This window comes from Danio rerio, chromosome 3 (assembly GCF_052040795.2).
Source record: "Danio rerio strain M-AB ecotype USA chromosome 3, GRCz13ab, whole genome shotgun sequence".
NCBI lineage: Eukaryota > Metazoa > Chordata > Actinopteri > Cypriniformes > Danionidae > Danio > Danio rerio.
The window spans coordinates 24,453,558-24,481,051 of record NC_141023.1 but is presented as its reverse complement, the minus strand read 5'-3'; the positions used below and the strand labels follow the sequence as shown (position 1 = coordinate 24,481,051).

The window sequence follows — 27,494 nt, the reverse complement described above, 5'->3', positions numbered from 1 at the left end:
AATAGGTTACTTCTTTTTTGAACATTAACATTTTCACATGAATCTGGCCAAGATAACATGACCAAGATATTGAAAAAGATTAGGGCTGATAAACGGTATTATATTCTTGATCAAGTTTATGTTGATAACAATGATAAGCTCTCGATTTGTTTTGCTCTATATTGACCTAAGAGCCAATTAGACAGCAGAAATGTGCAACAATGGGAATCTAAATGTGTGTTGATAATAGAGTTACCAAATTTTCGTCCACTAAAGATTTTGTTATGCCGTTTTATGGACCCTCTAACTTTTGTGGCTTCAATCATTGTTGGGGTACTCTTTTAAGTCTAGAAGGGTTGACATCTTATATTGAAATATTTATCGTTATCCTACAATATGGAAAATAATTATCGAGATTGCATTTTTGCCACTTCGGCCAGCCCTAAAGCCTGAGTGCACACGGCGAATGTGACGTCATCGATGTATTTGTGGAGGTTCACTTTGGGTGTACGTAAGAGATTTCTGCTGGCGGACCGCATGATTGTTTTTTAGCCTCGAGCAAACAGTTTGCATGGCGCTGCGTTTGATGTGAGTTGAGTATGAAACTTTTGAAGAGATTTTGTCTGAAACGGCACGACTCTACAGTCACCTTTATGATCCATGATCATAGAGATAACCAGATGAGCAATAATTCTTTGCTAGAAATTGCAACAGTTGTGGGAAAGGAGGAAAGGATTTGTTGAAAAATTTGGAAAAACTGACTTTACTGTCGGTTTCTTTTGACAGCCTCCCTGTTGTTTTAAAGAATATCACAACGGTGAATGCGCCAAGTATAAAAGCCTCGTCTGTTTGTGAGGTGTGCGCGCAGTCAGCGGTGCCAGGCAAAAATATAAATCCAGCTTAATACAGATGAATGCAGAGGTTTTGTTTAAACGGGTTTTTGTTATTTTCATTTTGATGTACAGTGTCCATGGAAAATCATCATACACTTTTTAATTACTTAATTACTTGGCATAATTACTAGTCACACAACCAGAAATTAAGATACATTCCAAATAATTTTCCAGCCTTTGAAAAGTTTTTGTAGCCTTTTCCTTACCGGTGTCTTTATCCCGAAGGTCTTCTGAAAGCAGGGTGTAATGCGAGTAAAGGTAAAGATTTTCATATGGTATTATGATTTTCTATTGGCACTGTATACATTGTATCCTCTCACAGAAGTAATTTAGCTAGTGTGCCAGCATCAGTTTATTTATTTTATGTTTGTTTATTTTTGCCATAGATTTGCTGTCACACATATGTGGGTTTACTAACACTGATGTGATTTATCCAAATTGGTAATGAAACTTTTTTTCAATACTTGATAGTTTCGAGACAATTCAGACAGTGCCTAAAAAGTATTGATGTCAATATCCAGCTCTAGAGCTCATAACTAATAAAATTCAGTTGTATTATTTCAAAGGAACAAAACATTTGCATCAAATGTAGCTGTTTTTCACTGTAATGAATGCATCAGTGATTGCTAATGAGACCTGTTTGGATAGTGTAAAGAGGCCTCTTGTACTTGTAGTCCTTCTGCAATTGAATTAGTTTGAAACGTATCGTTGCTCTGTTTTATATGCACAATATAGATCAACATGCAAAATGTTATATAGATATAGGATATTGTGATGAATGCTCCAGCAAGTATTGCAACAAGAAAAGTTGATGCCATCACATACCTTGTAGTCTGAGAGATTTCTTATCTCTGAAGATATTTTAATTGGCATTTTAATAATATAGAAACTGACATCAGTGGGTTACAATAGCATTGACATTTTTTGAAGCATAATGAATGTTTAATGTCACTTCCCCTCTCTCATCTTTTTACTGTATCCTTGTTGAAAAAAGGGTCAATTATTTTAAAAAAGTGACCAGAAATTGCTTGTTTGCTAACTCGTCTTCTTAATGGGATAGTTTATGAAATAATGAAAATTCTGTCATCATTTACTCACACTTCACTTGTTCTAAGCTTTTTACTCATCATAGCACATGCGCTGCGGATGTGACAATAAAAGTGATTTGGTTTGATTTAATCTAAACCAGTATGAGTTTCTTTCTTCTGTTGAATACAAAGGTAAACTGATAATCTGGTAAATGTACTTTTTTGTTCCTACTATGGATGTTGATAGCTTCAGAATATCTTGTTTTGTGTTCAACAGAAAAAAGAAATGTATAAAAGTTTTATAACACTTGAGTGGGTGAACTGTCCCTTTGAAATCTGGGATTTGAAATCTTCAGTCTAGCAGTTGCACACATTAGGAATGGTCACACACAAGGTGCCGTTTTATTACATGAGCCTTTTTTTTCTATATATATTTTGTGTGTTTGTGTCTGTGTGTGTGTGAGTAGTGTACAGGCCATCTTCCCGACTCCAGACCCTGCAGCGCTGAAGGACAGGCGGATGGAAAACCTTGTAGCTTATGCACGGAAAGTGGAGGGCGACATGTACGAATCTGCAAATAGCAGGGTAAGAATGTCTGTGGATATATATTTGGTTAATACAAACACAATCACTTCATTCTTTCCTTTAAGTCTATGAAATCGCTCTCAAAGTCTAGTGTTAGACAGTGTTCTAAAAAGTGTTCAGTGGTCTTTTTCCAGTCACAATATATCTTTTAATGTCTTAATTTTAATGCAGCTTAAAAAATGATTTAAACAGATAGTTTATACAAAAAGTAAAAGTTGTAAGCCATTTACGGTGACATGGTGGCTCAGTGGTTAGAACTGACGCCTCACATAAAAAAAGGTCGCTGGTTCGAGTCCCCGATGGGCCAGTGGACATTTATGTGTGGAGCTTGCATGTTCTTCCTGTGTTCACGTGGGTTTCCTCTGGGTGCTCCAGTTTCCCCCAAAGTCCAAAGACATGCACTATAGGTTAATTGAATAAACTAAATTGGCCGTAGTGTATGTGTGTGAATGTGCAAGTGTTTGGGTGTTTCCCAGTACTGGGTTGCAACTTGAAGGGCATCCGCTTTGTAAAACATATGCTGGATAAGCTGGCGGTTCATTCCGCTGAGGCGACCCCTGATAAATAAGGGATTAAGCCGAAGGAGAATGAATGAATGAATTTTTTTTATATCTTCATTTGTGTTCAGAGGAACACAGATTTGAACGATAAGAAACTTAGGGTGAGTTTTTTAGACTTGGGGCGAGTAAATTTTGGGTAGAACGATTTCATTTATGGGTGAACGATTTGTTTTGGAGTTCCAATGCTAAAATTTTATTACACACAAGTTGGTCACACAAATTTGCTATACTACACAACAGAACAAAACAACTGCTTGGTTTGAAACTGATGTCTTTGAAAGCTTTATTCATCTAGTGCTTTTGGTAGTGAATAATTGACCCTTTGGCAAATGAAATGTTGCTAATGAGCAATTCCAGCGTTACGGATAGGCATGGGCCAATATAAGATTCTGATTGTATGATAACCTTAGGAAAGATTCACAAGGTTTTACAGTTTCACTGTATTGTGATTACTCTAAAAAGGTCTGGGTAAAAAAAAACAACTTCTCTCCTTTGAACACAATAAAGTTTATTTTAAGAAACATTTAAGATATTTTGTCTTTTTTATTTTAAACATGTCAGGTTAAACAATTGAACTACATTTCTGACTCTCTTCATTAGTTTCGAAAACACAGATTTCATAACAACTTGAAAAGGCATCCTTGGATATATATCTCGCCTCTATATATGTGACAGATGTGAAATCACCAGTTGTGTGACTTTGGTAATCCAGATAAAATAGTTTGAAAACATCAATAGACATTTTTGAGCATTTTTACTGTGACGTAAAATTCAAGCCTACACAAACAGCTTACAAATGCTTTCTTTATTTTAATGAACTTTTTTTTTTTTCATGTCAAGGTTGAAATTTGAATGGAATTACTCTAATATGGTCACATCTTTAAAATTAACCATTCTATATGCTTTAAACTAAATCATTTGATGATCTCTTCCAGGCGGAGTATTACCACTTGTTGGCGGAGAAGATATATAAGATTCAGAAGGAGCTGGAGGAGAAGAGGAGAACCAGACTCCAAAAGCAGGGTACGATGCCAGCGCAATCTGGCATGCCCAACAGTGCTCTACCTTAAGCACCAGCTGGCATGAATCGGGCACAGCCGCCCAGTTCGTGCACGTACACATCTGCATATATCCATTTGTCGGCCCGCAGTCAAATTTAAAGCTTGATGTATTGCTCTGAAATACAATCAGATTTAATCAAAATAACCCCGCCCCCCATGCTTCACTTGGCTGTGCACCAGTTTAGGGAAGAAAACACATTCACAGTTTCCTTTTCATGCAGAATTTAATTTAATTATTTAAAAAATAAGTATTATTTTTATTTAGAGATCTATCCATGTAAGAAGTTTGCTAAAAACAAAATTGTTCTAATGGTTGCATTATAAATTTTTATACGTTTGTAGTTTTTAAAACATTTGCATTTCAACAATTAATTCAAGTGTTAATAAAAAGCATAACCATTAGGATTTTATACTAAATTGGGTCACACGTTATGGAAAGACACTATTTCTGCTCTTAATAAGCAATTAATCAAAACTTTTATCTAAATAAACAACTAGTTAACTACTAAACAACTACTTATAATTACCGATTCTTGATCATTAGTAAGGTAGTAGCTGTGTTTGGGTAGGATTAGGGATGTAGAATAAGATCATACTTTATAAGTGCTAATAAACAGCCACTATCTTAATGATAAGCCAGCAGTTAACAGTAGCGATTGGTATTTAAACTGAAGTGTTACCTTAAATTATGAAATAGAAACAGGAAAGAAATGTTTGAACTCTGTTCCTTTCACATTCACAGAAAGATGTTTGAATCTATTCTTTCAAAAAGTAAACCCAACTGTGGATACCTAAATTTTGACACAATGTAAATACATTTAAACATCTCAACAAATTACTCCACCCACACATGTATAATTTCCAAATATAGCTGTACATTCCATTTAATAAACTCTCTTATGTTGCATAAAATAATACAATGCTAGCTTTTATTTCCAGTATAGTTAAATCACAGTTAAACTTGAGGCTGTTGTTTGTTATTGATCATGTGGAGTGATTATAAAGGATCTTCTGGTCTTTCCTAGATGGTCCTCATTCAGATCCGTCTTTAGTTCAAGCCACTGGTCCCAGTCAGATGGTCAATCGCATGCAGAATCCTGCTGGTATGCCACACTCACTAAATGGTCTGTAGTTGATGCACTATTGCTACATATATATGAAGGGTTTATGTGCAAAGACAGATTAGTCCATTTTTAGACATCATGTTTTGTACAATTGCCAAAAAAGAAATCATATTTTCACCTTGAGTGTTAAAGAGTACATTTGCAAAAAAAACTCATATATAACTGTTGATTTATCTGTTTTTATATGAACTCTTCATATATATAAAAGTCATAGTTTTGTTTTTGACTTATGTTTTAAACTTTGTAATTGCTTTCATCCAGGTATGAATCAATTTGGCCAGGTGGGGATGCAGCAACCAATGGGACAGAGGGCCACGCCTCCCCTGCCAATGGGTGCAAACCTCAATCAGGTAATTTCACTTGCCACCCAAAGGTCGGCGACTGATGTAAATGTACCTGATTGAAGCATTTATTTGGCATCTTTATTGTCTGTATTTAGATGAGCATGCAGGGAACACCTCGAATGGCTCAGCCCAATGTACCCCAGTTACAAAACCAGTACATGCAGAACCAGTTTACAGGAACGGGTGCTGGATTGGGACAGGGTGCGGTTGGCCTGAATCAACCTGCAGGGCAGGGAGCCATGCCGCAGGTCAGCTATTAAACCACATTCATATCTTGTTACTCAGAACAATGTGATGTCTCTAATATTTCTGTATGATAGTGTGTAGTGGTGCTGATAAGAGTGTTTCTCTTCTGAACTCTCGTGAAAGACAATAGCATAAACAGTTTTTAAAAAACAACCTTTATTTATTGAAATGTAAGCCTCACTCAAATTTAAATTTAAATCTCTTTAGATTCATTATTAGACATAGGTTTATTATTAAACATTCATAGAATTTAATGTTAAGAAGTAAGTGTGTAAGTGATGTTTACCATCATTTACATTTTATGATGAAAAATCATTCTGATGTATTCCTAATGTTTAAGTTAGTAATATTGTACTTTAAAACATTAACAAGACATCGTATCAGCCAATAGCTTATAGTTTATAATATTTGCCATTTCTGTGTTTTCAGTGATAGTTTAAACCAACCAATGATCAGTTCTGATTAGATCACATGCTGTATATAAAGTAAATGTAATGCAAACCTTAAAGACTGTGAAAGTAAAATAAAGTCTAGTAACAATAAAAGCATATTTTAACTGGTTCTTCACTGACAAGTTTGTTCAAATTTATTTAGATGTATAAATAGGGCTGGGTGATACTGCAAAAAAAAGTATCACAATATAGTGTTTCATATCATTCGGTATCATAAAATTTTTGAATTTTTTTTTTTTTTACAATTAATTTAGGTATATTAAGATTTTTTTAACCACTTTATTCTAATTTACCAATATTACTAAGGCACATCGTTTTATTAGATAAAAACAAAAGTATTTAAACAAAACATCTCATCTCTTCATAATAAAAAAAAACATAAGTGTTAAAGAGACACCTAAACTTGATAAATAAAATGTTACAAAGTGTGTGCAATGATAAAGTGTAAACGCTGAAGAATCGAAGCAAACTTTGAGGTGTGAATAGTAATGATACAGTAAACCTCAAACTCTTGTTAACAACACAAATTATCATAATCAAATCTGAGCTTTTTAAGTAAAGGACCCAGCCATTATTATTCAAATACACACTGCAACATTACAAATAGTGGAGTTCAATGACTATATTACCCCCTAAGCTAAAAAAAAATCTTTCAGATGGGGAGCTAGTGGCTGGGAACCACAAGAAAAGAAACCAAAAAGCCACTCTAGCAATACTTACATCCTTTTTTATTTACAATCTTCTAACTGCTGCTAGTCACGACACTCATTTTTGTGTGTGTTGTTATTCTGACGTGAAGTGACAAGTGTGAGCGCATGGTGTCCCTCACCATTTTCTATGCGATTTGCGCTTGCTCTCCCCTAACATTAAGGCATTAACCGTTTTCTCAGAGGATGACAAATAGACAAACCATTGCTGCAGTTTCGATACAAGTTTATGGAGAAAAGTAAAAAGCACATCAGTGTTTGGATGCGCTCTGATTGTCTGAGGTAATTAGTCTGCCGTTATTATCGAGATGTGTGTAATATGAAAATATGTGAATATATTCTATAAGTGTGAAGCAGATTAGTTAGTTCTACTTACATGAGTCGTGGTACGCTTGCGGCATTCGGAATAGTTGTGATATTTTCAACTATATGCGCCTGGAAATTGTGCGTAGGTGTGTGCCGCTTGCACAACATGTGTGCGTTGCTCCCATATGCACGACGTGCAAGTCACACGACTCCATTGGAAATGACAAACTTGCACCATAAGCTTATTGGCAGTGCTCAGCAGCCACATTTTAATAAAACTATAGCACTTGATAACAAAACATTATACTGAACTTTTTTTGATCAATATTGACAATCGTGTTCACTCATTAAATACCAATACCTATTTTGTCGCCCAGCCCTATGTACTAAATATAATCAGTAACGCACAGAATTCATTTACAGAATCATTTTAAAACAAACTGGCGTATTAATGCTGTTTTTTTAAGTGAACTCTCAAATCTGTTTTTAAACCAATTCCTTGAACTCAACCATAAACTTACAATCACTTCAGCATTTCTAATGCATTGAGCTATATAGTGAGCTAAAACACTAAAGAAAATGTTTTAAATACTTATTAATGTTGTAAAACAATCAGATTCATCCTTTTATATTCTGTCTTTTTCAGAATCAGATGCCCACTCCACCATCACTATCAGTCCATAGTCCTGTAGCTCAGTCCCAGTCGTCAGTCCCAGTCTCTGGAGCCGCTGCTGGCCCTCAGGGGCCTCCGTCCAACCACCCTCCACCTGCTCCTCAGCCCGGTCTGCACACGCACTGTCCTCCCTTACGCCAAAACTCCCCTTCTCCCGCACGTAGCCTCACCCCTACCCCTGCCCCGCACCAAACACCCCCGCAGTTGCCTGGTAACCAGACCCCTCAGCCCCACACCCCTAATTCATCCACCACTATGGCTCCACCTGCATCACAGCTGCCCCCTATGGCACAGGGGGTGGCCTCCGAAAAATCCAGTCAGTTACAACAGCAGTCGCATGGAGGTGGAGCTACTGGAGGCCCCCAAACAGGGCTGGCGTCATCTGTGCCTTCCCAGAACGCCCACGGGCTTTGTACACACCCACATAGTCCTGTGAGTATCACAATCGAGTGTGTTTTCATTTGACCCTGTTTATTTGGTAAATAACAAGAAAGTACAACTCAAGCCCAACATTAGAGACTTAATTGATTTCCGATAACACATACTGACCCTTTTGACACGGAGTCCTGAAGCATAAAGTATTAGCGAGACCAACAGCATTAATTCAAATTGGATAAAGAAAGTGAGCATGTTTCACTGTGAAGAGGTCAAATATTTGAGTTCAGTATAAGTCGACCCATGTGCTTGAATGCTTGTGGTATAACTTAACTCCACCATTAATCTCTTATGTGCTTTGTTTACACTAGTTGGCTATAATTAAATGATTTAAGAGCATGAACTCAGTGAGTAAGCGCTAAAGCATTTTGAGCTCATTTAAGTTGATTCTTCAACCTGATTTCACTGGAAAATTGGCTATTTTATATTTTGGTTAATCCTTGGCTAGTTAGAATTGAATGCATATAATATTATTATTATTATTATTATTATTATTATTATTATTATTATTATTATTATTATTTAAAATATAATTTTTAAAATTGTATGAAAGTGTCAGACTTTTGATTTTTTTTGTATGTTATATAAATTCATACAATATTCTCAGTACATCAAATTACTAATTGCCCTGAGATTGTGTTGGATTCTTTGCTCTCTTAAACCTTTTTAAATGTGCAAAAGGGAATATTCTATAAGTAAAAGCACTATATATATATAGAGAAACTTTACATTTTTAAAACCCTAAAACTTTTAAAGACAGACCTTATGTTGTGTAATGTTGTATGACCTTATTCTGTTGAAGCCTTTTCTGCATTTTACACTTTATTTTACAAATTTCAAATGGTTTAATTTTGGAATCTGTGGTGAACACTACATTATCTATGATGCTTTATAAAATATTCAGCCATTAAAATCTCTTTTTAGTTTTGGCTATTTGAGAGGTTGTTTTTTGGCCAATGGCTGTTTTCCACTATTTTTTTCTTCAGCTCCTATGCTACTGTTTTGTTAGTCATTCCTTCTGACTTTAATTTACTATTACCTGTTTGTTAACGACGACAAAACATGCCAAAATGATGCAGTTAGCATCACCCTGATTCATTGGCAAAAATCCAGATTTTTTTTTTCAAATTCCTTTTTGGATTATTGCAGAAAATAAAATCTTACTCATTTTGTTAACAGCTATGACAGAAGAATGAATTAATGAATGAAGCCTAAATACAACTGGCAGAAGAAGCTGAATTTAAAAGAACTTGCGAATCAGTTAATCAATGATCAAGCAGAGATGAGAATCAAGATAATAAAGAAAAGTATTTTCTTTCTTTCATAATTGAGTTTTGAAATTTTGAAAATTAATATTTGTATCTATTTCTCAATGAATAGAGGCTATCTATTTTGGTGCATTTAAACAAAACACATTTAATAAACAGATATATATATTAAAATAATGTTTTAGTCACCAAACATATTTAGAAATTGATAGACAATACAATTAAATTCAAGCAAAATATTGCAAAAAATATTCAATCTACAAAATTTTAACTTAATTTTTATTTATTTTTTTGCTTTTCTTGATTTTTCCTTTTTTTTAGATTTGTATTTAATTTCTTTCTATAACATATAAATTTGGGTGTACTAGTTTTTGGCTATTTTTGGTTATTTCTTTAGATAAGCTCCAGCTTTTTGCTTCAGTACTGACTAATCTAATGTATATGCTCAAATATAATATTGTAGAGCTCTCTATTAAACAGAATTTGAATTGAAATTGATTTGTCAGGGGTGTACTTATATATGCTGAGCACTGTATATAAATAATAAATTGGTTATATTTTATAATTAATGTTTTTATTTTTATTTGTTGGATAGTTTTTACCACAAATGTTTGTTTGTTTATTTGGCAGGGACAGTGTACATTAATAAGCATTCCTGCAAATGCACCAGAATTAGCCAGAAGGCTATTTTTCATCTGATGTCACTGAACAACTTAAAAAAACAATACAAGAATTATACAATAAATCAAACATTGTTAAAAAGTACTAAAATAGACAAAGTTATGTAGATAATAATAAAAAATGAATATTTACAAATTAAACTAAAACACCAAAATAAATCACTTAAATTATAATTTTTTGTACCTTTATTTAAAAAAGGCCACAAAAAAAAAAAAATATATATATATATATATATAATTATTATTACATTTTCAGCTATTTTTCTTAGAAACAGCTGGTTTGTTTTGGCTGTTGCCTTTCATTTCGGTGTGCCATTGCTTTTTGTCCTGATCTGCTGTTCTGATGTGGTACCACCCCTCAGCTCTCTCAGAAATCATCTGCGACTGTGGACGGTCAGGCCTCGACTCCTGCCTCAGTCAGCAGTGCTGACCCTAGTTCACAACTGACATCATCCGAACCCACAGCCCCTCTTGACTCCAAAACTGAGGTCAAACAGCAGGATGAAGAGGAAGAGAATGAGAATGAGACTGAGGACAAGGCCTCAGGGAAAATGGCCGCCATGCAGACCGAGATCAAGTCTGAGGAGAAACCAGAGGTGAGCGAGGGAAAGAGCTTTTACATGTTAAAACTGATTCTTTCTTTTCCAGCTTAATTTCTATCCCATCCCTAACCCTAAGGCTAAATTATACTTCTGTTTGAGTGATTGCTATAACCCACAGTGCATGCCTTGAGTGTAGTCATGCATTTATACTTCTCTGTTTGTACTGATCTGCGGTAACCCTTCTAAAATGCTAGCAGGCACTGGGGTTTCCATGCAAGTTTTTTTGCGGATGGTTTGTTTATTCCGGAAATATGTGCAATGCTGACTTAATGTACAAGTAGTATAAACTCACCCTTTTAAGGTAGAAAAAAGGCGGGAAAACTGACGCACCATCCACACCCGCTTGATAAAAAGTATAAACTGGCCTTTATTTTGATTGGTCCGCTAGATAAAGAAGGAGGAGCCTGCAGGTGATGAATGTAAGACGGAGCCAATGGAGACATCCACAGCCGAGGACAAGAAGCCGGAGGTCAAAACTGAACCCAAAGAGGAGGAGGTTGCAGGAGCCAACAGCACTCCCGCAAACACACAAAGCAAGAAGAAAGGTACAACAAACATCATCGCACATCATGTCTACTCAAAATATACTATATGTGAGTGAATGTTTTATGAATGCTAGAGTATCGTTTCCTATGGGAGTATTGACCTTATTCTTCGATGTGGAAGTGCGCTCGTTTTTGCGATTGTTTTAGAACTTCCGATTCAGTCGCCTATGGGAGAAATGACTAGGAATAATAAATGGCAGAAAATGGTCAAACTGCTTGCTCAACACACAAGTGTTTGCATGATTATACAGACAAAGCAGAATAAGATAATAAGATATCAGTTGCAACATCAAGCAGTGTAACAAACTGTTTTTAACATCTAAAAACCAGTGGAAGTTAATGAGACTGGAAATCTCGAACCAAAAATATTCAAATGGCTGTGCCCACTCATACGCAAAGAATAAAGCCAATAATGTGGAACTCTACTACTAAAGATTGTGTTTCTGCAGTGAAATCACTGGTCGGTCCGTATGTTTGCAGTACATTTTCCCCCCACTAATGAATCCCTTAAAATTATGCTGTATTGTGCCTTTATTATTATTATACATTTTTTAGGTCAACAACAGTGTGTGGTGATGTGATCTGCCTTGTAGCTGGTTTGTTCGGTTTATGGCTTATAATGAGTGGGATTATCTGCTTCATGCCATTTTTTGTTTCTAGTCACAGTTGTTTGGTGAATCAGATTCACCTTGAAGGATCTGATGACCATTAACCAAAATAACCTTCCCAAAACGAGACATACATGTCAACAAGGTTTTATATTGCAGTAAATTTTTGAAGTGATATTAGAAATGCGCTGAAAACATCAGCACATGTTACTTTTGATCTAGAATCAGCTTGTTCACATTCCTCAGTTTAATTCGAAGAACAAACACTGCTTTGAAATCCTGAATTTCAAATGAATATGTACCTGACTCCTTCATTTCCTTCCTCTCTATCAGAATTTAAACCAGATGAGCTCCGCCAGGCTTTAATGCCCACTCTGGAAGCTCTGTACAGACAGGACCCAGAGTCGCTGCCCTTCCGGCAGCCGGTGGACCCCCAGTTACTGGGAATACCCGTACGTATTCGAACTAGTAACAAAACTAACCTGGTAAGGGCCTGCGCTGGCACGCATTACGCTACAACCAACCTAGCACTCTTTAGTTCTAGTCTCATTTCTTTCTTTTATCCCTTTTTCTCTCTCTCTTTGTTCTTTTCTGCCTGCTGTTTTTTTGTGTGTGTGTGTTTGTTTGTGTGTATGTGAGAGAGACGTTGCAAGCTTGCTTCTGTAGCGTTTCTGTCAGAAAAGAAGAGCAGAAAATAAGGCAGCGCAGACTATGAACATCTGCTCATGCGGTCAATATGTCTTCATCTCATCAAATAGACAGATAATTATGTTAGATACAATACACATATGCAGAACTTCGCTTTCAATTTGTTTTATATTCATTAAATTACTTTACCTAATGAATGTATTTTTAGATCTATATCGAATTGGAGATTGGAACCAAATGCATTTGATGAAGATCAATTAGTCATTTGGTGAAAATGAACTGCCAATTTGAGATTTTACTACTCTGAATGATCTCAAAGTCTGCGCTAGCCTTTTTCCTCTTCATTCATTTAGTGTTGTTTTTTCTGTTATGTTAAACTCCATGTAATTCATCATCTTATCATAAGCTTTAAGTCATTGCAGTTGTTTTGTTTTGTCACTTGCTTAAGTTTACCATCAATCCCCAGAGTTTAGGCCAAGAATTCTGACTATAACCAGCATAGCAGGTTAAAATTAAAATTTGCTGATTGATCAATGCATCACGTTTATAACGTTAAAGTACAATTAATTCTTATATATGTTAAGTTGTGTATAGAGGCATAAATGATTGGTGTAGTTTTTTGCTTGTTCCCGAGTTGCATTATAGGATCTGCCAGGTAATTCTGTTTCTTTGGAAATGGAGAAAGAAAATTATAATTACTTTCCTGCTATTCTGGTTATTTTGCTGCTTTCTCAGGTTTGGTTGAAGGATGCATTGGCCCTTTTTTAAGGTGTGACAGGCAAACATTACAGACAAAGAGAGATGATGACCTAGAAATTAAACATGAATAAATGTGTATGAAATCCTCCAGTAATCATGGACAGCTCAAAAAGACAAAACAAAAAACAATAGAAAACAAGAATAAAAAAAAAAAACAGATTTATTACTCAAAATCTGCTAGTAATGAAAATTTTTTAAAAATGCTCCTAAAATACGAGATCCTTACAAAGTCAATTGTAGGAAAAAGTGCCATTGCCTCTGCATATGTTGCATCAAAGTCAGGGTGCATCTTTTTAGTTTCTGTTGTGTCATAGTCAACAACTGACTGACAGCTAATCTGGTATACTTTACAACATCCTGACAGAAAGACTTTTTTTGTTAACTTGAATATTTATATTATTAATATTAATAATAATCATTTTTTTTCTCAGCCTGTTATGACTTGTTTGTTCCTATAGATCTGTGACATTGACCAATAGGGGCACCAAAGCTCTTCAGTATGCAGCTGTCAAAACTCTAGAAGCATAACATTTCCCCTTATAATCCGTGTGAAATTAAAATTGCAATGTTTATTTTGCTAGAACACATTTGTTCTTCTTTAGGTGAACAATTAATCCGTGCAAATTAATCCACTGAAAAAAAAAAAACAACAGTTTGTTTTTTTCTGACTGGACTTCTGCTCTTGGAGAGGCAGTCCATCCATCTGCTGACGTCAATTTGATGGTTTCATCCACAATATTCTTAACTATGACCCTCCTAGGGTATGTGTCCTGTGATGGAAATTTTTAATATTGATTATCACATATTGATGATTGATAGTTATATATCGATATTATAAAATTATTAAGGTTTTGCTAAAGTGAAGATCAACTACATTATAATCATTGTGCAATTTACAGCCATGTGTAATCTACTGGTTGTTTAAGACTTAAGGAGCTGTAGAGAAATTCTTATCTAAAACATTGGTCACAGAGGCTGTCAGTGTGTAATCTGATCATTCTCTGGAAAATTAAAGCAATTAAAAGATAAACTTTAAGGCCTTCACATTAAATGTATTCCTTGTGAACAGGAAGAAAATAATTTGCCTTTACAGTCCACAGAGGAATACTTTTTTGTTGCAGAAATAGCAACTGAGCAATTTTTTTCTGTTGTTGTCAATGGAAGTGCAATCTTTTTAAAATGATGTGGTGGACGCATGTCCTTACTAGAGCTGTAATCAGGCCATAAAAATTAGGCCCGATAGGGCCCGAGCCTGACAAGTACATTTTGATTGACAGCTTTATAAAGCCGAACCTGTTTACAGCCCGACATTATTCAAATGTGCACAGGCACACAGCTCTTTTGCCTTTTTTTCAAGAATGAGTCATTTATATGTTTTAACATAAGTTATTAGTAACAAACGTAGGCTATAGGCCACTTGGAAGTTGAAACAAAGAAATGAAATAAGTCCTCTCTAACATCATAACATCTCAGCACTCTAGGTACATAAACTTCGCCTTTGGCTGACACAGACTTTAATAGAAAGTTGAACCTTAACATAAACTTAGTATGTGACTTCAAACACTGTCCATGTGATTCTGGGTTGATTTCCTCTCTTTGTTGAAATTGGTGTTTGTTCATGTGTGTTTGTTTGAAACACCTCAGTTTGTCCTGACATTGGAGTCGTCCCCAATGTGTCTGATTGATGCACTCATACGCTTGAATAATCATGAGGAGCAGCCATTATTAAAATCACTATAAACATGCATAGTGGTTATGGGAAACCTGTAGAGAGATTTAAAAACGTACAAGATGAATCAAAGTTCAAACAAAATTGCTCTGAAACCAAAGTTTAAGTATGGGAAGTCAGTCCCAAATAATGGCGCACAATCAGGATACTGTGGGGTCGACGCCTGAAGGACCGTATTCCCAGTGTGTCTTTGATGATTTGTGCTGTTGGACTGTGAAGCGAGTCCAGCTGTGCTTTGCGATGTAAACGCTCATATGCTGATGGACTTGAATGTCCCTGCTTGTACTCACCTCAGCTTACTGTACCCTAAACACTAACCCTGCCAACTTCACCCTAGAAAGACCACGTTTATTTGGCGAAATAGATTCATTCTGTGTCAGTCTTGAAATGAATCCATCAAATTGAGTTTAAAATGATTGGTAATTGTTTTAAATACAAATTCCAAGATAATAAATATGATGGAGAAATGAGAATAATCCTAATGTTTACTGGGAGAAGCTCATGAAGAAATGCACAGGTCATATTTCACCGTAATCAAACGAAAGCAAAAAAATTTTATTTTGCATAAAGTAAATAAAGCTTATTTTTGGGACCAAAATATTATTTTTTTGCATTGCTGCATTTACATATAATCTCTTTTCTTAATCACATTTCTTAATTGCGTTTTTATTTAATAATATCAATAGTATAATAGTTTTTTTAGTTATAATTCACAATTGTATTCAAAAACTATTTTATACTATTAAATATTATTATTATTATTATTATTATTATTATTATTATAGAAGTACTAAATAGCTTATTATCATTGTAAGGTAGACATTATCCCCTTTTACACATATAAACTTTTCTGGAAAATTACCAGCAATTTTCCGGAATGCCTGTATGTGTGAACAGGCCCTTTTTGAAAATACCGGTAAATTCGTTCTGGCAATTTTCCGGAAAGTAACATTACCAGTAATTTGTCGGAATGCTTCGCTGTGTGAACGTAGAAGGAAAATTGCCAGAAAGAGTGCATTCATATCTAGAACGCGCTGTCGTGAGATGTCTACTCCAGCCTATACGAACATTCAGACGTATTCACATCCGTGCTGTTCATAAAAAAGCCTTTGAATATTTTTTTCCAACACATTCAGCTGCTAGTTGTTGGTCAGATAACGTTTCTATGTTCCTTTTGAATGCGAACTGTGTAAAGAAACATTGATAAAATGCTAATGATAAACCACTGTTTGTTTACCTTCAAGCTTTGCTTCAGTTGCTTGACACGTATGCACGAGAAGTGCAGTAGTGCTCCGGTGAGCGCCAGTACATACGCATATTATGTACATCTCAAAATGTGAAGGTGTTTCTCCATGTTTTCATCGAAGTTGTTCACAACACTTATCTATCCACAGAATTTGAAATGTTGTCAAACGTATAAACATTTAGCTGCAGTTTGCACTTCAGCCTTTGGGACAAAAGCAGCTGCATGAATGCTGAAGCTTTAGATAAAAGTGAAATCATCAACAAAAGCTTGACCACTTCTATGTTTACAAATACAAGCACAGCCGTTTAGAGCTCATTTCCAATTAATGATGTCAGTATTTACTGGTATTTTGGAATAGGTGTTCGAACGGTCTTTTCCTGAAAAGTTTCAGAATGTCCTTGCCTGTGTGAACAGCGCTATTTTGATTTTACCGGTAAAGTTGTTCCGGTAATTTTCCGGATCTTTACCGGTGTCACCGTGTCAGAGGGGCTAGTGAGTACGTTTACATGGACACCAATAATCAGATTTTTTTACTATTAAGACAATACTCTGATTAAGAGTCGACAATGTAAACATTGATTTTTGATTAATTGAGTCCAATTAAGGTCATAATCGAACTAACTGGAAATGAAATTAAGATGTGAAGTATGCCAATCTTAGTTGCATTATTGAAGAGCAGTACAGACATGTAAACACTTTAATCAAACTATTATTGTTGTGTAGAATTTTTGCTGCATTTTGCGACGGAATAGTGTAGACACACACACGGCTGTTAGACACTATTCTCTGCTTTTACTGAGTCAGTGAAGGACCACAGACACCTGGATCGCAAAATGTGAAGTCCCTCCCCCTCCCCCCGCCCCCCATACAACATGCAGTATTAAACTCCATTAAAACTACACTCTTCCAGTAATTCTTCACATCCAATATCTTGTTTGTTACGGGTTGCATGCATAAAATGAAAATGAAATCGAATGAAACATCCCGAATTACACGAAACTCCGGAAAAAATGTGGATAGTGTGGTGACAATGATGTTAATCCAATTATGTGCTATAACATGTAAAACAGGATCATGGCAGGAACATTCAAAAAGCAACTCCGGTAAACACCTTAACCATATTATTGTCTTATTCAGATTAAGGCAAATAATTTGATTATTGATGTCCATGTAAATGTAGTCAATGAAAAAATTATAGGTATAATTATATTATATTGTAATAATAATAAACAATAGCCATTGTTGTTGTAAAAAACATCAAATTTATTACCATGATCACTTCTATGAATTACATTCGACATGGATATTTAGCTTAATAATTGATCCCTTAAAGGTTTTAAAAATGAGCTCTGTTTTCGTTACGTGAAATATAATTTTCCCTGGCATTTCTTGACATTTCGAATGCGATTGCGCCAATCGTCTGACCATATGATGTTCAGCCATCCTACCCCAGTATGTCAGCCTTTTCCCCTCATTGACCCCAAGAATCCATGTATGTGTTTTGTGTGTTTCTGGGAGACCGGAGGTGAACTAGGGTACAGATTTGAGTGAGGCAGTGGGAGTCTGTTACGGTTTTCTCTGTTTGTGCATGTGAACCTCTTCTACAGCGCTCAACATTGTCCCCCTGCACCCTCTTCTCTCCCCCTGACTCTCCACCATCCATTGTCTCGACCGCGATGGTGACCATTCATCTTCCAGGACTACTTTGACATTGTGAAAAACCCCATAGACTTGTCCACTATCAAGCGTAAGCTGGACACGGGGCAGTACCAGGAGCCCTGGCAGTATGTGGATGACGTGTGGCTGATGTTCAATAACGCCTGGCTGTATAACAGAAAGACGTCACGGGTTTATAAATACTGCTCCAAACTGGCCGAGGTCTTCGAACAGGAAATAGACCCTGTTATGCAGGAGTTGGGCTACTGCTGTGGAAGGAAGGTCAGTGTGTCGCTTGAGGGCTTTATTTATTTATTTATTTATTTATTTTGCATGTTCAAGTGGGTTTTAGTAAAGGAATGTGGCTCAACAATATGATTTAATCCCTTTAAAAGAAGCCATATTAGGGCTGGGCGATATGGCTAAAATGTAGTCTCGATAAATTATTTTCTATATTGAAAAATACCGATGTATATTTTAATATCAGTTGTTAATGCATCCAGATTTAAGTGTATACCAGCAATGTCTGAAGCATTATAAATGAGAGGGTCCGTTAAAATAACACAACCTATTTTCGGTGGCCGAAAATTTTTTGCATCCTTAATAGCAAACACTTCTAGATTCTAGGGTTGCACGATACTGGAATTCGGAACCAATCGATAGTGATATTTGAAAAATGTTCATTTACCCCTGTTTAGCATGTTCATAAACAGCACTGATTTGCCTTTGGGTTTGGTGAACTGATGACCTTCATGGCCAATCACAGTCCTTTTCTGTTGAGCACTTGAACACAATGGCATATAAGCGCTGTTTAAGAATGCTCTCAAATGTTAGCGGGAAATGGATGTTTTTAAACTTTCAGTATTGATTGGTACTAAATTCCAGTATCGTGGTAACCCTACTAGATTCCCATTGTTGCACATTTGTGCTGTGTGATTGGCTCTTAGATCAATATAGAGTAAAAAAAAAAGTCCAGAGCGTATCATTGTTATTGACATAAATTTTATCCCGATACAATATTATCGTTTATTGGCCCAACCCTGCATCAAATATATTACCATACTACCTTTCATTATTGATTTCATTATTGATAATAATATGAATCTGGGTGTTAGTAATCTTTGTCTTATCTTTATTGGTTATTATTACTTCTAATGACATAATTTTTTATGTAATATAGATCTAAATAGATATAACATTTAATTTATATTTATACATACTACTTGCATTAATTATTAAATTTATTTGAGCAAGCAATATAATGTATAGTACTATTATTGATAATAATATATTATTATCGTTACTAATATTCACAATAAACTACTAAACACAGTAATACAATAATAAACTAATAATAAACTGAATAAGACAATATTTATTAATTTAACTTAATAGCAGTATAATAATCATAATAATAATCATGTTAATAATAATATTGTCATTACAAATGCTCAAAATAAACTAATAATACAATATTTAAATAATAATGAATAAACAAACTCAATAATGCAATATATATGAATGTAACTTAATAGCCTTATAAGTAATAATAATAATGATCATAATATTAATAATAATAAATATTGTCATTACAAATGCTCATAGTAAACTATTGAATAAACTAATAATACAATAATGAACTAATAAAAGTAAATGAAACAATATTTATTAATGTAACTATTAAAATGTATAAGTAATAATAATCATAATTTAAAAATAATAATTATTGTCATTACAAATGCTCCCAATAAACTACTAAATAAACTTAAAGTACAATAATACACTGATAAATAAACTAATAAGAACAATAAACTAAATAATACAATATTTAAAAAGGTAACTATTAATAGATGTAGTAGTAGTAGTAGTAGTAACTATAATAATGATGATCGTTTTAGGGCAGCACATTTTTGAAAAGATCCAGCATTGTTATTTGTTTCTATGTATTGCAATATGCATATAATTATACCAGATGGCTTGAATATCTTTATTTGAAAATAATTTGTTAATTTAAGTTGGTGAGGGTGGTGAATCACACATAACATATAATAAACAAATTCAAGCATAAAAGTGAAACAAACAGTGCTGTGTGATTTTCTGGGAAGTCTTACCGTGTTCAGGTACAAAAATTGAATAATCAAATGTGAAATAGCACTGCGTAGTCTTCACTATAAATAATTATAAACAAACAATTCAATAAAATTTATCTTTAATAAGTTACGAAAAATGTCTGAACGCTTTGAACTCTTAAAAATGCTAACAGGCCTTAAAAAACACATGCAAGTGATCAACTATGATTCTATTATGGTTAACCCTGCAGTGACTCCTCAAATCATGCGTTCTTAACTGTGGATACTGGTCAACTATAATCCCAACTATTTCAAATCCTACAATATGACCGTTACAGATACGCACATTGCCATATAGACGCTGAAACAATATATTGTGCAGTCTTAGTTTTAAAAAGAATTAAACTGTGGTGTTTGAGGTGGATTTATTTTTGCTTTAATATCAAAAGCTGTCTCCAAAATAATTTGTTATTGCTGCTCCTGCTCTCTCTTTCTCTCTCCCTCCTTCTTTTCTTTCTTCTCTCAGTTGGAGTTTTCTCCTCAAACTCTGTGCTGCTATGGCAAACAGCTGTGTACCATCCCCCGAGATGCTGCGTACTTCAGTTACCAGAACAGGTCAGTATTAAACGCATTCACACGCCTGAATACTACACACCACAGCCACTAAAACATGCAGCCATCAGTCATACGAGAATAAAATGAGGTCTATATTATGCACACAGACAGAAGCGAGTTATTATATTCAAAAGGAATGGCTTTGTGAATGGTCAGTGTGGCCTGATGGGTAATTGCCTGATCTCATCACATTATTGCATTTCAGCTTAAAATCAATTTCACGTTGCCTGGCAGCATTCAAGGGATTGTTCACCCAAAAATTCAAATGTACTCACCCTTCATTTGAACCAAACCTGTTTGAGTTTCTTTCTTTTGTTATTGGATAGCTAAAGCCTTTGACTTCCATAACCAAAAAAGATACAATGGAAGTCAGTGGCTTCTTGTTTCCAACATTCTTCAAAATATCTTCTTTTGTGTTCAAGAAAAAAAAGAAACGCAAAGGTTTGAAGCACTTGAGGGTGAGTAATAGGGATGGGTTTATCTTATTAGAGGCCAACAATATCAGTTTTTCTCTGGTCTATGTTGATGTTTTTTTTTTAATAGTAGCAATATATACAGTACAATGGTTTCATATTTACAAACTATAAAGTAACAGAACACAATACTAAAACAAAAGTTTTATTAAATAAAATATATGAAAATAACTGTAACAATAAAACCATAAAATAAATAATATCAATAACTAAATATACATAGGTCAGAGAGGGTTGAATCTTTATTTATTCGCTCAACTTTAGTTTAGTTATTATCAGCTTTAAAGTCCTGATCTAAAAAGAGGATGGGAAGTGCAATGGGTTGTAAATTGAAAAATGTTTGTTTTGTGGATGGGAATAAAGCAGTAATATTTTTCATATTTCTACAAAGATTGGATGTAACAGCCTAATGTATTCAGTCCACTTGGTTGTTTCCAGTTGCTGTTTCAGATAAGAATATAGTTATATAGTTGGGATATAGTTATAATTCTTATTTGTTCAAATCTAACATAAATCAGACCTCATAGTTTTTTTTTGCGATTTGGCAATCACTGAATTCAACGAAAAACAAACAAACATCAACAAAAAGTTAATTTTTTTATTTATTTTTTGTGATCTTGCAAGTTTGTTTTATTTAAAATCAAAAAAATTGCAAAAATGTAAATAATTCCATAAAACACCCATGGATTAATCATATATTTTATGATTTGTGTCATTGTCATTATGCCAGATTGAACACCTAACATTGTAGGCTTCCTAATATGGTAAATAAGATGCATAAATATATATACATATTTTTTAATTTATATATATATTTTTTATCACAAAATTAATTACCACAACTAAATCATTGTTATCGGAAAAAAAAAATCACAAAAGTAATAGCCTGAAAAACTAGGGGGTCTGATAAATGCTGCACTGGAGCAGGGCAATTAATATTGCAGAAAAATCTCATGTACACGTCTGAACCCTCTTTTCCTGATGATTGCTGAATGCTCCACTAGCAGGCCAGTCATTTCATTTGTTTGCTTTCCATTTTCCTTAAAAATGTCTGCCTGAGTCTCGGGGCTTGGTGATCTGTTATGTACTTTTATCATGTTTATTCAAGTTATTGGCAGTTTATTCAGTAAAGACAGCAGCCCTCGATCTGTATAAATTAGCAACCACAAATAAGGGGTTCATTTAAAAATTGCAGAGTGCCACGGAAAATTTTTTGGCAAGTTTAAAAAGACTGGGAACCACTGCATTAGACTTAAGTGTAATCAAAATAGCAAAAATATCCAAACAGGCACAAGGGTGCAGCACAGAACTGACAATACTAATAAATAAGGATATCAAATCTGAGGCAGCACATGAGTTGCTCCATCCCAGACTCTAAGGGACAGAGATTTTCTCTACAGTAACTGAATCGATAACGTTGAAGCTATTTTATACAATGCAGGCTACTATAATAAAGGAAAGATAATACTTTTCTCTAAAGATACAGGAGAGAGGTGAATCATCACTGATATTGCAGTAAATATTGTCATACCGTTATTAGTCCGTATCTTTATCACTAGTTTGAAAATAGTGAGTCAATGTGTATTTTTTTGGGTGAACTATGCCTTTAATATCCCTGCTGTGAAGAACACTTTAGGCCACTTCACTGACTGACATCTTCATTGTACACTTTGTGTTTGTGTGTGAAAAACCTCAGGTGAGTATTTTTAAAGTGTGAAAGTGTAAATGCTGTGAGCACATCAGGGTGTTGATGAATTTCAGGCCTGTTGATTTGACTTTCGGTGGCACAACAGACCACATTTCACATCTCTGCTCTTTCACTGATTTTAAACAGCCATTTTAAAGAGGGTCTGCTTCTTTTGATTAATTGTTTTTTTAATACTGATGTTCTTCCGATTAACTTCATTTGACAGTATTTGTAGTGATGACCTCAGTTGGCAGCTTCGAATTTGAAATGACCAAGTGCTCACGATGGGAAGGAAGCATCGTAACTGTTGCATCGCTCTTGAAATCACTGGCAGTTTGTAACGTTTCATCATCTTAGTCTTCAGCAGCCGATGTGAAATCAAGTTTGCTCTTAGTCTCTTTCTCTAGAGAATCAGAGGTTTTGGAACAAACAGACTTGGGTTATGCTCATAATTTTGTATACCTTAGATTTAAATGTGTTCTTAGCTAAAAGATACATACATTAAAACATATCATTTAATTTCAAGTCTCATTTTAGAACCCTTTTTTGTGATTTATTTCATGATTGTTGTTTTACTCTTATATTATAAAATTTTATAATCCAAATAATGAAAAAAATAGATTAAATTTTTGACTTATTTAACAAATATGTAACTCTATTATGTGATAAATTATTGTTGAATTTCTTTTTTTCCATCAAGTGTTTACATAAAATCTGTTTGGTTTTGTAAAATTTGAATCGTGCTTCATTTACTTTATGCAAACAATCTTTTTTGTATTGAACTTGTGAGCTGAATTTGTGTAGTGCAACGCACTGTGATTCACTCAAAGTACAGACAAACTGTAACATTCAAATTTCTAGAAAAATTGGTATAGTCTTCTTTCACAAACGTTCCTGCTGCCAACTGGACTAACTGCCCCTCTATCCCACATGTGGTTCTCGAGACCCTCTTTAAAATGGCTTGAAAGGATGATGGGTCTCTGTTGTTCACTCAGTTCATTATTGTCTCTCGCTCCTCTGGACGTCTCTGTTGTTTTCAGAGCTCAGAGGATGCGAGGGAGAGCATCTGTGCTTTGCCTCAGCTTCCTACTCACTCTTTTGGTTTAGTTTCATTAGTGATGCACCGATCTTGAGTTTTCATGTCTGATTCCGATTGCCATTTTTGTTTTTCACTAGCAATTATTTTACTCGGTTAAAAAAATAATGTAAAGGATTTGGTTGTAAAAATTCAATGTCAAGTAAAACGCACTGGTAAATTTGAAATTGCCACATGAAACAAAACAAATACAGTAGACATCTTTAATAAAATGTAAAATTTTCATAAAATGCTACATGAAACATTTGTTAAAAAACAAAACAGTAGACAGGATAAATATACATGCAAATTCACTGTCTGGCTTAGGTCACTCATAAATGAGAATTGGGTTATTAATTACTTGCCCTCATGCTGTTCCAAACCCCGAGACCTCCATTTGTCTTCAGAGCACAAATTATAAAAATCGGAGAGCTTCCTCATCCTCCCTAGTAAGGTTGCAAACTCATTCAAGTCCAGAGAAATATCAGAAATAATACTCAAAACAGACAATATACCTGTAGTGGTTCAATCATAGAGAGACATGCATAATCACTCTTGTAAAAGGCGCACAATATACTGACACTGAAGAGAAAAAAACTTGAATTGATGTTATTTTTGTTTTGTGTCCACAAAAGTATTTGTTTTGCTTCAAAACATTACAATTGAACCACTGAAAACACGCAGACTGTTATACACCGGGTTCTTATTGCAGTTTATCATCATGGAATAAAGAGTCACTAAATAACAGGACAAAAATTATATTCTGTGGACTAGGGTTGCATGGTTTACCAGTACTATGGTAGTATCATGATACCATGGCTCCAAAATACTGGCAGTGCCACTGTAGTTTGTAAACGTCGTTAACAATCCATCTACAATAGATAATGTTGCATGTGGAAAAGTCACTAAAACGCTCACGCTTTTGCAACAATAGACCATTTTATTTTAATAGTCGGTGGAGCCCTTTAAGGTTGCAAAACTGTAGAATTTGCGCATTTTGTGCTAGACTATTGCACGTTTTCTAATGCTTCAGTTCAGATGCACATCTGAATCAGATAATTCCGTTCCTGTCAATATGATTTAGTAGCTACAACAACCACAACAATCTCTTAAAAAGAACGACTCACAAAAATTTTGAATTGCTTTGGATTGTTACCTGAGAAGACTGAAAGAAAAAAAAACAACAGATGAAAAACCAGCTGTAAAATCAGCTGCACTGAAGATTAATATGAAATCCATATGAAATTACCATCAGAACTTTTCTAAAGACAGTAAAGATATTCCAGTTCCAGTTTTTGTAGCTTTACGATCGGTCTGATGGTGAATTTCTTTTTCTAATGCACCTATAATCCACACATAAGATCAAATCAACTGATTCACAGATATATGGAATGAAGCCCATGTTGTAGATTAAGAATAGAGGTTTACTTTTTAGATAGATTGGTTTAGAAAGCTTATCAAAAATACAGCTTTTCTTTATTTTTCTTAATAACATAAGAGTACAAGTGATCGCCTAAACGTGATCAATAATGAGAAATGTCATTTTATTTAGTGTTGAAACATCATCAAATTTAGGAAGTATGAAAAGTAAGTCATGCAGAAAGTCTTGTTTTTTCATGTTTATTCGGCTATACTCATGTCCAGTTCAGTGTGTCTCAGTTTGCACACTTTATCCAATAAAATAAATGTTTTGTATGCGACAAACAGCATAAAAACACTTGGAACAAAAATGGTCAGTTTCCAAATTGTGTCCGGTGGATCGGTGCATCTCTAGTTTTCTTCTTCTTCTTCTTCTCCTCCTCCTCCTTCATCCGCCTCACCCCTCCACCTGTCCAACACGTAGCTCTTTGTCCCTCATAACGGTTTTGTTCCTCACACTTTGTTAAAATATTCATTCTGCCCTCCTCCTCCCCCCTCTTCCCTCTCTCTCCCTCCTTGTTTTTAACGCTTGTGATGTCTGCATTGGCCTGCTTTGATGTGACCAATCATCCGCTCCGAAATTTACACGCAACCAATCAATCAATGTGCCCACACAAAATCCCCGCTTCATGATTGGCTGCTCCCCGGCGACGACCCTGCCTTCTGCTGTGTGTGCCTTCTGTCCGCTGGCCTGCCCTGCCCTGATTGGTGGCTGCTTCCACGTGCCCTCACTGTGATTGGCTGTGCTCTTGGCGAACGGTCTAGTTCACCCAAATATGGGCTTCTTGCTGACAGGTACCACTTCTGTGAGAAGTGTTTCAACGAAATCCAGGGGGAGAATGTGTCCCTGGGGGACGACCCAACCCAGCCACAAACGTGAGTCATACTGTATACATTATCTTTCTTCTTCTTCTTTTATTCAGAGCAGCATCAGACTTGGTGTAATAAAAGCTACATTCCCACTACTACTACTACTAAGGCTACTCAAAATAATATTAATAGTAATATATTATCTGATGATGATAATTGTGGCTCTATTATTATTGTTATTATTATAATTAAACTTAAGAAATTAAATGTTATTAAGTTGAAGGCGCATTATAAAAGTGTAACAATTGTATTTTTATGTTTCACTTGTATACAGTTGAAGTCAGATTTATTAGCCCCCCTTTAATTCTTCTTTCTTTTTAAAATATTTCTTAAATTATGTTTAACAGAGCAAGGAAATTTACGCCGTATGACTGATATTTTTTCGTCTGCAAAAAGTCTTATATGTTTTATTTCGACTAGAATTAAAGCAGTTTAAAAATAATAATAATAAGGACAAAATTATTAGCCCCTTTAAGCTACATTTTTTTCTGATAGTTTACAGAACAAAACATCGTTTTACAATAACTTGCCTACTTACCCTAATGTCAACCTGATTAATCTAGTTAAACCTTTAAATGTCACTTAAGCTGTATAGAAGTGTCTTGAAAAATATTTAGTAAAATATGATGTACTATCATCATGGGAAAGATAAAATAAATCAGTTATCAGAGATTAGTTATTAAAACTATTATCTTTAGAAATGTGTTGAAAAAGTATTCTCTCCATTAAACAGAAACCGGGCAAACATAAACAGGGGGCTAATAATTCAACTGTATATATATTCATATAATATAATTCGACTTCTACTATATATATATTTATGATAATCATCAGAACATTAAATGTGTTGTTTAATGGCATTTTGATTGTTTAAAAAGCTATTAAAATGACGGGTTTTAAATTAATACAACTACTAAAGTCAACTATAGCAACATTGATAATAAAAATTGTTAAGTGCAGCATTATATGAAAATATTACATTAATATAATAATAATAAAATAATTTTCTGAGTTTGACCTTTCCTGATTCTTATCCTCTCTCATTTCATCTTCATGTCCTGTCTAACTACTGTCTTATTACAATAAAGGCGAAAAACGGCTGAAAAAAATCTCAAGTACTCAAAATACAACATTATTATTATGTGAATATAA

At 34.6% G+C, this 27,494-nt stretch overlaps 2 protein-coding genes across 25 annotated transcripts in view; one reads left to right on the top strand and one right to left on the bottom strand.

Annotated features, from left to right (window-relative positions):
- Positions 1-27,494, bottom strand: part of LOC147845623 (uncharacterized) — an 807,608-nt gene that overhangs the window by 402,640 nt on the left and 377,474 nt on the right. The gene's annotated exons all lie outside the window — the stretch shown is intronic.
- Positions 1-27,494, top strand: part of ep300b (EP300 lysine acetyltransferase b) — a 58,983-nt gene that overhangs the window by 19,902 nt on the left and 11,587 nt on the right. For 4 of the 24 annotated variants that reach the window (XM_087244442.1, XM_087244440.1, XM_087244441.1 and 1 more), the window contains exons 9-20: positions 2,368-2,485; positions 3,981-4,068; positions 5,132-5,209; positions 5,492-5,580; positions 5,670-5,822; positions 7,932-8,390; positions 10,704-10,937; positions 11,332-11,488; positions 12,430-12,548; positions 18,177-18,416; positions 20,730-20,818; positions 26,268-26,348. In XM_087244442.1, coding sequence (XP_087100568.1) covers positions 2,368-2,485; positions 3,981-4,068; positions 5,132-5,209; positions 5,492-5,580; positions 5,670-5,822; positions 7,932-8,390; positions 10,704-10,937; positions 11,332-11,488; positions 12,430-12,548; positions 18,177-18,416; positions 20,730-20,818; positions 26,268-26,348 — 1,905 coding nt within the window. Of the gene's footprint in view, positions 1-2,367; positions 2,486-3,980; positions 4,069-5,131; positions 5,231-5,491; positions 5,581-5,669; positions 5,823-7,931; positions 8,391-10,703; positions 10,938-11,331; positions 11,489-12,429; positions 12,582-18,176; positions 18,417-20,729; positions 20,819-26,237; positions 26,349-27,494 lie in introns of all 24 variants that reach the window. The other 20 variants (XM_087244435.1, XM_087244434.1, XM_087244433.1 and 17 more) reach the window with 7 other exon arrangements.